The sequence below is a fragment of the Peromyscus leucopus genome, chromosome 14 (assembly GCF_004664715.2).
Source record: "Peromyscus leucopus breed LL Stock chromosome 14, UCI_PerLeu_2.1, whole genome shotgun sequence".
Lineage (NCBI taxonomy): Eukaryota > Metazoa > Chordata > Mammalia > Rodentia > Cricetidae > Peromyscus > Peromyscus leucopus.
This window is the reverse complement of record NC_051075.1, coordinates 2076235-2088778: the sequence shown is the minus strand read 5'-3', so window position 1 is coordinate 2088778 and position 12544 is coordinate 2076235. Positions and strand designations below refer to the sequence as shown.

Here is a 12544-nt window from a genome sequence, read left to right as displayed (position 1 = left end):
TTTAAGGAAGTGCTCAACATCCTTAGTCATCAGAGAGATGCAAATCAAAACGACACTGAGATTCCATCTTATACTTGTTAGAATGGCTAAGATAAAAAATATTGACAATTTATGTTGTAGAGGAAGTGAAGAAAGGGGAACACTCCTCCACTGCTGGTGGGAGTGCAATCTTGTATAGCCACTCTGGAAATCAGTATGGTGATTTCTTAGAAAATTGGGAATCAACCAACCTCAAGACCTAGCACTACCACTCTTGGGCATATACCCAAAAGATGCTTAACCATACCACAAGGATACATGCTCAACTATGTTCATAGCAGCATTATTTGTAATAGCCAGAAGCTGGGAACAATCTAGATGCTCCTCAATTGATAAATGAATAAAGTAAATGTGGGACATTTACACAATGGAGTATTACTCAGCTGTTAAAAACAAGGACACCAAGAAATCTGAAGGCAAATGGATAGAACTAGAAAAAAAAAATCATCCTGAGTGAGGTAACCCAGACCCAGAAAGACAAATATGGTATGTACTCACTCGTAAATGGATATTAGACACAAAGCAAAGGATAACCAGGCTACAACCCACAACCCCAGAGAAGCTAGGTAAAGAGGAGGACTCTAAGAGGGTCATGCTTTGATCATCCCAAGAAGGGGAAATGGCTAAGTCCTCCTGGGTAAACTGGGAGGAAGGGTAGTGGGGAGGGAATGGAGGGGAGTGGGAACATGAGGGATCGAGATGGCCAAGTTGGGGGGAGGGACAGAGAAGGAGAGTAATGAAAGAGATATCTGGACAGAGGAAGCCATTGGGGGTTAGGGAGGAATCTGGTTCTAAGGAAATCCCCAGAAACCCTCAAGGATGACCCCAGCCAAGATTCTTAGCAATGGTGGAGAGGATGCCTGAACTAGCCTTCTCCTGCACTCAGACTGGTGTCTACCCTAGTTGTCATCTAGAACCTACATCCAGTGACTGATGGAAGCAGATGCAGAGCCCCTTGGCTGAGCTCCTGGAGTTCAGTTGAAGAGAGGGAGGAAGGATTATAGGAGCAAGGTGTGTGTGTGTTGGGGGGGAGTCGTCAAGATCATGATGGGGAAAACCATAGAGACAACTGACCCAAGCTAATGGGAGCTCACAGACTCTGGACTGACAGCTGGGGTGACTGCATGAGACCAAACTAGGCCCTCTGAATGTGAGTGACAATTGGGTGGCTTGATCTGTTTGTGGGGCCCCTGGCAGAAGGACCAGGACTTATCCTGGGTACACGAACTGGCTTTTTAGAGCTCATTCCCTATGGTGGGATGCCCTGCTTAGCCTTGATCCAGGCCGGTGGAGCTTGGTTCTGTCCCAATTTGATATGCTAGGCTGTGTTGACTAACTATCCAAAGGAGGCCTTACCCCCTATGAGGAGTAGATGGAGGTATGGTGGGGTGGGAGGTGGGGGGGGGATTGAGAGAAGGGGAGGGAGGAGGAACTGTGGTTGGTATGTAAAATGAAAAAGAATTTTTAAATAAAATAAAATGTAAAAAAAAATGCTTTTATTATTTTAAATTCTGTGTGTGTGTGTGTGTGTGTGTGTGTGTGTGTGTGTGTGTGTGTGTCTGTCTGTCTGTCTCTGTCTAGGTAGGGTCAGGGATGCCATTAGAAGGTACTGGATCCCGCTGGAGCTGGAGCTATGGAGAGTTAGGCACATCTTAACATGGGTGCTGGGAACTGAACTCAAGCCTTCCAGAAGAACAGTATGTGCTCTTAACTGCTAAGCCATCTCTCCAGCTACTGAGTTTTACTTTTATACATAAGAAGCATGGATGAAACTAGAAAATATCATCCTGAGTGAGGTAACCCAAACCCAGGACAAACATGGTATGTACTCACTCATAAGTGGATACTAGATATAAAGCAAAGAACAATCAGACTGCAACCCACAGAACCAGGCAGGCTATATAGCAGGGGGGACCCTAGGATGACTGTGGCTTATAATAAGTTTTGGCTTTACTCAATTACTGGGCAAGCCTCAATGAAACATGTCACTATATAGTATAAGAATTTATACTGTATCAAGCTGATAATAGAGAAAGAAAGAAAGAAAGAAAGAAAGAAAGAAAGAAAGAAAGAAAGAAAGAAAGAAAGAAAGAAAGAAAGAAAAGAGGGAGGGAGGGAGGGAGGGAGGGAGGGAGGGAGGAAGAAGCATTCATTTTGCTGAGCATGGTAATATAGACCTGTATTCCCAGCACTGCAGATGTAGAAGGTTCAAGAGGTTCAGAAGGTTCAAGTTCATCTTTGGCTAGTTAGCAGATCAGCCTATGCTACATGAGGCCTATCTCAAAAACAGCAAAACAAAAAAAGTACTCATCCTACGTTATACTAGCACAAAACATTGATGAAACCAACTCTAAAATATCTGTATTACCAATAACATCATTATAATACAGAAAAATATTCTGACTCCCTAAATGATATACAACTAGATTGTTTTAGTTTTATCACAAAGAAAGCTCTCTACAACTAGACCTTAAATACAATAATTTTTAAATTATTAGATAAAATCCAAGAAAGGGCTCATTGTTTTTAATAAAAAGGAATTTGTTGGCATAATGACAAAATGCAAAATGAAAAAAAAAAAAAAAAGATTTTTTCCCCAATGCTTGGGAAGCAGAGGTAGGTGGATTTCTTTGAGTTCAAGGATAGCCTTGTCTAAAGAACAAATTCCAGGACAGCCAGGACTACACAGAGAAACCCTGTCTCGAAAAACAAAACAAACAAACAAAAAATAAAAACATTATCAGTACGACCAATCTAGTCACTTTTAAGGCAAAGCCTGAAATGTCCTAATTTGTAATGAATAAACACTTTAAAATGTTAATAGCCAGAAACATTTTATGAAAACAACTAGCTTTCTTATACTTTTCCAGACACAAGAAATAGTAAATGTGCATGATATAAAACTATTTTGTTCTTTACTTACCATTTACATTCCTATGATCCAAGCAGCAAAAATTAAAAATAAACTGGTAAGTATAACTTATCTTAATAATTCCTTCATATTAAAGCAGCTTTCTCTTTAAGTAAATTCACAACTTCTTCGAAGACTTCAGTGCTTCTTCTCATAGATACAAATGTCTAGCATCACAAGAATCTGCACATTACCACTGACTTTAAAGCTATTCCTTTACAGTGGAGGTCTAACATAAAACCATGGCTTATCTCTGGACTTGCCACTGATAATGCAGGAAGGACAGGCTATTCCCTTAACCTCGAAGATTATGGGATTTCTAGATCAGTAGACTCAGAAGCTCTAAGAAAGGTATCAAGTTTTTAAATCCAAATCCTTTGTTGGCATCTCAAAGGATCAAATGTAACTTGCTGATCCCAGTAATGATGAATAAGAATTATCTGAGTCAGAGTTTAGCATAAAAGTAGTCGTATACAATGCATAAGGTAGAGCTAAACATTTTATTTAAAAAAAATCAGATTTGATCTTTGGGTCATGCTTTGCCAATAAAGAAAATTAAGCTCGCGAAAAAATGACAGTGGCATAAAAGGAGTTTTGAGGAAAGAGAAAAGAGGTGAGAAGTAAAGATCTGACTAGTACAATCTGCAATTCTTCAAATTAGAGATTTTAATTTCTTTTTTTTTGTTTTTTTGTTTTTTTTTTTTTTTTCTTCAAGACAGGGTTTCTGTGTAGCTTTGGCACCTTTCCTAGAACTCACTCTACAGCTCAGGCTGGCCTCGAACTCACAGAGATCGGGCGGCCTCTGCCTTCCGAGTGCTGGGATTAAAAGTGTGTTCCACCACTGCCCGACTAAGATACTAATTTCTTAACCTCTTAACCTTTAGCTACTTAAAACTTAATGATTTAATCAAATATTCGAGGTTTTCCAGGTTTATAAAACCAAACCCAACTCTCTCTGAAGTATAAACAAGCTATGAAAATTGGATTAAACTTAGTAACTGAAGAAAGCTCTCCTCATATCAAACACACTTATGTGGGTAATTTGGATTTCTAATAAGAAATCCTCTATTTACCTCTAAGTTAACTTAGCTTATACTTGTCCACATTATTTTGTAGAGACATAAGCTGATTACTTACAATCATGGGAAGTTTGCGACTATCCCGGTAGAGGTTCGTGTAGCCGACATAGAGCACAAGGGCCGCAATGCAGTACAGGAACATAAAGACGGCGAACGTGACATAGAACTGTGCGGAAGAGGAGTAGTCACCTATGAGGACGTGGTCCTCCCATTTCACAGCACACACATTGACATTTGGGGGTGAACGGAACGGTGCCTGATTCAATCTATTAAAAAAGACTTAAATAAATACAGGAATCACTGGACTCTTAACAGAGAAATACTTAAGCAAAATACTGACATTTCAAAATATATTCCCCAAATACACTAAAAACATTTTCTTTTTAGAAAAGATTCAAATACTTAACTAAACCAAAAATTTCATACTACATATAACCATAAATTTATTCAGTAATAGGTTTATGGCAGACTGAACATAAATGGCGTCAAACAGTTCTAACATTTAGACACTATCTTCCTGCAATAAAAATGTATAATATTAGAAGTGATTATAAAAAGTCTTTTACAACTCACATTTCTATTCTAGGAGACAGAGATATGTGTCACTAGTTCTAGGAGAAACAATCACAATGGTATTTTTCTTCTTCCTTTTTTAAAAAGATATTTTCAACCAACCCGGAGACCTGGTTTTGATTTATATTTCATGTGTATGGCTGTTTTGCCTGCATCAGTGTCTGTGCACTGCCTGTGTGCTTCACACCTGCAGAGGCCAGAGGAGGGCATCAGATTCTCTGGAACCACAGTTCAGACAATTGTGAGCCATGTGTTGGTGCTGAGAACTGAACCTAGGTCCTCGGAAAGAGCAGACAGTGTTCTTAACTGCTAAGCCATCTCTCCAGCCTCATGATTCATATTTCAGCCCTTGATTAATGAGCCGCTAAAGGAAAATTCACATGGCCTTACCCATTTGTAAATTAGAAAACCAATTGTCATTAAAGATGATGGTTACCATAACAAAATGAACGGGTAAGAGATAGAAAGGCTTTGGTGATTAGCAAGCTCTCAGGATATATGGATCTTTAATGTAATATTTTATTTGCAGAATGTAGTAGTGCAGGCCTTTGGTTCTAGCACTCAGGAAACAGAGAAAGGCAGATGCAGATCTCTACGAGTTCTTGGGCTAGCCTGGTCTACATAGCAAGTTCCTGACCAACCAGGGCTACATAGTAAAATCTTGCCTCAAAAAAGTTTTTAACTATCAAAGCATCCTTAAAATATTTTATTTCCAATGTATTGGTTAGAAAATTGAGTCTTTGAGAGGTCAACTAAAGCAAAGCTAAGCAGAAGATTCATATCTTAGACATAGATATTCACAATAGACTTTTCAGTGGAAACTGAAGTCACACAGAAGAGACCTGCTACTGTTACTTTCCTTTAAAAGTAAAATATGGTTTTATACTTAAGAAACAAGTATACTTTATATATGTCTTAAAATGACATAAAACACTATTAATTCAGTAATGCAGAAACACGAGAAATGTCTATCTTGATAAACTAAATTTGCTCCTTGGTAGTAAGTGGCTTACGAATAGAACAGTCTCCATTTCCCCGTTTCTAATCTACTGTGATAGGACAGAATGTCAAGACAATGTCATAGGACTAAGTTTCTAAATGTTTGCTTTCTATCATTTGATATCTCTCTCTCTCCTCTCTCTCTCCTCTCTCTCTCTCCCCTCTCCCTCTCCCTCTCTTTCCTCCCCTCCCTCCCTCTCTCCCGAGACAGGGTCTCTTCTCTGTTCCCTTGGCTATCCTGGAACTTGTTATGAAGACCAAGGCAGTCTTCAAACTCATTGAGACCCACCTGCGTTTGCCTCCTGAGTGCTGAGATTAAAGGCATGTGACAGCACACCTGGCCTCTCTGTTATGATTTTATTTTATTTTATTATTATTTATTTTTTTTTTTTTTGTTTTTTCGAGACAGGGTTTCTCTGTGTAGCTTTGCGCCTTTCCTGGAACTCACTTGGTAGCCCAGGCTGGCCTCAAACTCACAGAGATCCGCCTGGCTCTGCCTCCCGAGTGCTGGGATTAAAGGCGTGCGCCACCACCGCCCGGCTGTTATGATTTTAATATGAAATGTCTCATATAAACTCATGTAATGAATGCTTGGCTCCCTGGTGACATTATTATGGCAGGTTCTGGAAACTTTAGCAAGGGGTTTTGTTAGAGGAAGGACATTTGGGGACATGCTTGCTTCACCATGAGATGAAGAACCACCTCTGGCACAAATTTTCACTACCATGATTTTCTGCCCAAGTTCATAAAGCCAACTTACCGTGGTACAGCTTCCTGAAACTGTGGACCAAAGCAATTCTTCCCTGTCTTATTTCTGTCACATATTTGGTCTCAGCAGCTAGGAAGTAACAAATATATTCCCCTTTGTATATTTCCCTCACTAGAGACCAGAAAAGGTTTGCAGACAGGCACTGGTCTGTACCACCGTCTGAGTAAAAATCCCAAGTGAAGATACAAATCTAAACTACTCTACACCTTCCATGAATAAATGCTGGAAAATATGTCTAAGTGCACGCACATGAGAGCGTGCATATGGTCTGCTCCCCAGAGCAGCAGTCTTGACATGTCTTCCTGCAAGTGCTGTGACTGCTCAGAGTCCAGGCTTCTGCCAGAGTCCAGACCGGGTAGAAACCCTAGGGACTAAATATGAAGTCAAAGACAGTTGTTCAATGATTTTACAAACTCACCTGAATGGATAACCGAAAGCAGCTGTGACCGTCCCATTGTCACCTTTTGGACAACTCACTTGAATTTCTGTTTTGCCCTTAAACCCACCGCAGGTGGCAAAAGCAAAGATGGAAGCAAACTACATAAAATGAGACCAAAAAACAGAGAAGAGAGAAGCATTACTGCACCCGAACCAAGGCCATTAAAACCTACGTGCACTGATCATTAGATGCTGGCTCACAAGTATTCTAGAAATTACTAGCCACATACTAAAAACATTAAAAAATGTGCGAATGTCAACAAATGTGATTCTATTTTCCCATACAATATGAAATTCAGAGAAGACTTGCTGGGCATGGTGGCAGAGGCAGGTAGATTGCTTTGAATTCAAGGCCTGCCTGCTCTACATAGACTCTGAGAATTCCAGGACAGCCAGAGGTAATAAATAAAGACCCTGTCTCAAAAACAAAAAGCAAAGAAATGCAAATAAGACTCATTTTTCCCTATCAAAATTTTAAACAGGAGTAAATGGAAGGTGTTTTTGTTTTGGGCTCAAGTAATCAGTGAACTGTTGAAAACAAAAGGTTATAAAGGAAGAGATTCTATTCTACTTAATGAACTTGAGAAACATCACTTTCAAGTATTTCTGGGTTTCAAAAAGCAATTTGATTTTTTCTCAACTATGCATATGATTAAAAATATAATAATGCTTCCTTAAATTCTATTTATAACAGAAAAAAACAGAAGCATCCTAAGTACTGTTAGAGAGTCACATAAACTAGAATTCATTTATATAACAGAATAACCTTTTAACTGCTAAAATATTGGAGATCACTTAATAACATAGCAACATGCTCATTACATACAGAATTTGTTCACACAATACACTATATGTGTATCCACATCTACATACAAAGAGGGTAAAACCCAGAAGGGTTATACATGAAAATTTTGAATAGTGGTCATCTCTCAGTGCAACACAAGATACAAGATTTATAATTTCTTTTTGTCTTCTAAAATTTTCCCACAACAAAAATACTTAGTTTTGGGTGCTATCATATTTGAAAGTTCAGTAATTCAGTAAATGTCAATAGTTCTTATTTTCAAAATACATGTGCAATCTACTTATCACCACCTCTAATCTAAATGACTATCACATCACATCTTGGCAGGATTCTGCACAACAGCCTTGATTCCTGATTTCTTCTTTGCCACAACTTCAGTGCACTACTTATATAACAGCCTCTGCAATTTAAACACAAATATAAGGCAGAATAGATTCCCTCTACTCAAAGCCCTCAAACAGCTCCTGAGTTCTTGAATATCCTTTACTTCCCTTGTATCTTTAATTCTCATCCGTTGCTATTTGTTCCTTTCCCTTAACTTCCTACATATTGCATATCTGCTGTCCAGTCACTAGACAACGCCTTCGGGGTCTTCACTGGCTAGTCCCTTTGCCGACTCTAACACATGTTCACTCCCCCACGGGAGCTTTGCCGCCCTCCTCTAATACCAACTCTTTGTATACTGTTTCATGTCTTCTTGCTCACATGTAAGATTGCCTAAGGTACCACATGTGGTGATGTTTTATTTGTGCACCCCAATAAAATTTATCTGGGGATCAGAGAACAGAGCCAGCCACCAAATTAGACATAGAGGTCAGGCATGGTGGCACACACCTTTAATCCTATCACTCGAAGGCAGAGATCCATCTGGATCTCTGTGAGTTCAAAGCCACACTGGAAACAGAGCCAAGGGTGGTGGCACACACCTTTAATACAAGCACTTGAGATCTCACGACTTTGCTTGGGAAGGACACATGCTTTTAATCCCAGGAAGTGATGGCAGGAAGCAGAAAGGTATATAGAGCGTGAAGACCAGGCACTAGAGGCTTTTTAGCAGCAGTTCAACTGAGACCCTCAGGGGTGAGGACTCAGAGGCTTTCAGTCTGAGGATTTGTGGAAACAGGATCAGTTGAGGAGTTGGCGAGGTGAGATTGGCTGTAGCTTGTTCTGTTTCTCTGATTTTTCAGCATTCACTCTAATATCTGGCTCCAGGTTTTTTTTTTTTGTTTTTTGTTTTTTGTTTTTTTTTTTTTTTAATTAATAAGACCTTTTAAGATTTGTGTTACAACCACACTTACTGTCCGTCCTTCCCTAGAATAGAAAACTAAAGAGATACGGGTCTCTCTGCTGATAGCTACACACATCAAGCAGTAGAAACATTTCTATGTACAATTCCTATCAAAGCCTATAGTGTTAAATACGGGATACTACAGTCTAGCTGAGTGTTCCCTAGACACCAGGACATGCTGCCAGCCTACAGTACGATGAGGAAGTAGTAGAACCTTTAGGAAGTGGGGTCTTACTGAAAGAAAAGTCATTCTTTTCAAAGAAATATTGGGAACCTGGCCTTATCTGTCTCTCTCTGCTTCTGGGTTGTTCTGAAGTAGAGTTGTTAAACCATGTACTATTTACCACAGGCCCAAAAGGGACTGAGCCAGCCAACCATGGACCATAACCATGGAAACCATGAATCTAAAACAGTTTCTTGTTTTAGGTGGATTACTCTCAATTATATTAAACAATGGAAAACTAACACACTAGACATTGTTTCTTATGATATTATCATAATAATAATTGAAGGTTTTTCTAAAGAAGAAATATATGTGTGTGTGTACACACACACACACACATATCAGATATGAAGAGCCTGACGCAATGTCTACATACAGTTTGAGATCTTCTGATAAGATTCCATAGGTACCAAGGGATATGGATATTCTCTTAGAATAAAAATACATGAATACATCAGGTGGGAGAAAAGCAAGAACTGAAATTTGGGAGTAAACTCAAATTTAAGGTTAGAAAAAAGAAAATTGATGTAAACAAACTGAACCAATAGATCAAACTAAAGAGGCCAGAAACAGACTGGAGTCTGGCAAAGTTTTAACTGACAGAGTTGCACTGCACATCGCTGTGCAAGGATTGTGGTGACCATAAGGTACGTCCAGATACTTTGGCACACCTTCCATCAAGAGGAAGAGCTTACTTTCCCTTGAATTGGAACTACACAGAGTACTGAATGCAGCAGAAGAAACAGGTTCCGTTTAAGATTACATTGTAATAGGACTGCTATTTCTGGCCTGTGGATATAGCTCAACTGGTAAGCTTGCTTGCCTACCATGCAAGAAACCCTGGGCTTGATCCCCAACACTGAATAAGATGGACATACCTGTAATCCCATCACTTGGGAGGTAGAGGAAGGAGAGCCATAAATTGAAGGACACCTTTGGCTACACAGTGAGTTCTTGGCCAGCAGAGATAGATAAGACTTTACCTACAAGTAAACAACCTTCCCACCTCCAACTTATTTTTCTTTTTTGTATTCTCTTGAACTTTCTCATTACTTCAAGAAGCTCACTGCTATGTTGGAAGGATACTCAGACTGTTCAGACAACTTCTGTGCTTTTGTTTTTGACAAAGGGTCTCATACATGTACCCCAGGGTGCCCTGGAGCCCATGGTGATCCTCCTTGAGTGCTGGAGACACAGGCATGAGCCACTGTATCCAGTATGTGTGTCTTCCATGCCACATGCTAGGAACTGGACTCAAGACCCTGAGCATGCTTTGCCGAGTTCTACCACTATACCCTCAACCCCCTCAGACACATCTTAGAGACTTAAAGGACATGGGACCAAGGTCTGACTAAAACCACATGACCGAGTTTGGAAGCAGAACTATGAAGGCTAGCAGTCATGAGTGAGCCAGAGGCTGTAAGATTAGTACAACCATAGCCAATAACTTATGAGAACCTCAGAAGTCCTGAACCCAAACCCTCTGATTCCTTCCACATAGAAAGATAATAAATATCTGCTATTGTAAGTTGCTAAGCTGGGGCAGTTTACTATACAGTAACAGATAACTAGTAAAAGGCTAATCAATACATGGTTCAAATGAGCTGCAATTTACATGAAAAAGCTTTTAAAAAAGAAAATCTGTGACCATGTAGAAGAATAAGACTCTTTAAAAAAGCACTGAACATAAAAGTTCATTTCAACTACAGAACTTTAAAATCAAAAGTCAACTTTTGAATATAAAGCAAGCTACAAAGTAGGTAAAAATGCTTGTAATAAAAAACGTCTCAGAGGACCCACTACGAAAAAGATCTAAAAAGAAACCCTTCCTCCTGTACTCAGACTTCTCTATGAATGTCCACAGCAACAGCCTGTCAAAGGGGGAGGGAAAGCAATAGGAACGTTGAATATAATATTATACTCTTACAATGCAGTTACATATCAAAAGGGATACTCTAGTTACTGCCCTGCTCCCTGCCCTCTTACAGTGCCTCAAACCATTTTTTTTAAAAGATTTGTGTGCATGTGTCAAAAGTTTTGCTTGCATATGTCTGTGTACCACGTGAGTGCCTGTGCCCTCAAAGGTCAGAAGAGGGTGATGGATCCCCTGGAACTGGAATCATGGATGGTTGTGAGCTTCCACATGGGTGCTGGGAATCAAACCTGGGTCCTTTTCAAGAGCAAGTGCCCTTAACAGCTGAGCCATCTCTCCAACCCCTCATTCTTAATACAATAAAGAAAAAGATACAAGAACTAGAGCTTGCCACATCAAGATAGAGGAGATGCAGAAACCTAATGCTGAATTCAAAAAATCAGGTTGCGTGAGACTATACAGAATATGAAAACTTTAAAAAAAGTTTTCAAAGAAAAAAGGCTGTCCTTCAACTCACATAACTCTATGTCTCCAACTTCCTGTGTTTCGGCTTGCACCAGCATATCCAGTCTGGAACCATTTTCTAAAAGCTGCTTGTATCACATCTACCACTCTCTCTGTTTAAGCCCTTACTGGCTTTCACTGGATTCACTCAACAAACTTTTCCTGTTTCTAATTTCATTCCAATCACTACACATCTTCTATTGTGTGGGCTCCAAAGCTACAGCAGCTGATAAAATAGCCATCAGACGGTGATGGTTGCTGAACCATGAATGCTGCCATCTAAATTGTGATATGCTGTAAATATAAAATATACTATAGATTTCAAAGATTTAATATAAACATATATAAACTGGGGCTGGGAATGTAGTTGTCTTAGTTCAAATTTCTATTACTACAGCAAAATACCACGACCAAAAAGCAAGTTGGGGAAGAAAGGGTTTATTCAGCTCATACTTCCACACTACTGTTCATCATCAAAGGAAGTCAAGACAGGAACTCAAACAGGGCACGATTCTGGAGGCAAGGAGCTGATGCAGAGGTCCTGGAGGAGTGCTGCTTACTGGCTTGCTTCCCATGGCTTGCCAGCCTGCTTTCTTATAGAACCCAGGACAAACAGCACAGGGATGGCACGATCCAAAGGGCTGAGCCCTCCTCCATCAATCGCTAATTAAGAAAATGCCTTACAGCCAGATCTCATGGAGGCATTTTCTCAACTGAGGTTCCCTCCTTTCAGATAACTCTAGTTTGTGTGGCAAGTTGACATAAAATCAGCCAGCACAGTTGTTAAGGGAGTTTGCCCAGAATGCACTAAATCCTGGGTTTAATCCCCAGTACTGCATAAACTGGATGTAGAGATGCATGCCTGTAATTCTAGCATTCTGAGAGTGAAGGGTGGATCAGAAAGTCAAAGTCATTCTTGGCTATACAGGAACTTCAAGGTCACAAAATTATCTCAAAAAACAAAAGAAAAAAGATGATACAGAGTTAAGTAAAAAATTAATTTCACCTTTATGGCTAATACAACATTAAATTACTCTGTAACT

The 12544-nt window shown here is 39.7% G+C and overlaps 1 protein-coding gene across 2 annotated transcripts in view; it reads right to left on the bottom strand.

The window, feature by feature from the left end:
* Nucleotides 1–12544, bottom strand: part of Sypl1 (synaptophysin like 1) — a 31484-nt gene that overhangs the window by 13379 nt on the left and 5561 nt on the right. The window contains exons 3-4 of one of the 2 annotated variants that reach the window (XM_028878473.2): nt 6789–6907; nt 4088–4295 (exon numbers count right to left, since the gene is read on the bottom strand). The exons of the other annotated variant lie outside the window; for it this stretch is intronic. Of the exons in view, the coding sequence (XP_028734306.1) occupies nt 4088–4295; nt 6789–6907 (327 nt within the window). The remainder of the gene's footprint in view (nt 1–4087; nt 4296–6788; nt 6908–12544) is intronic. 2 annotated transcript variants of the gene reach the window in all.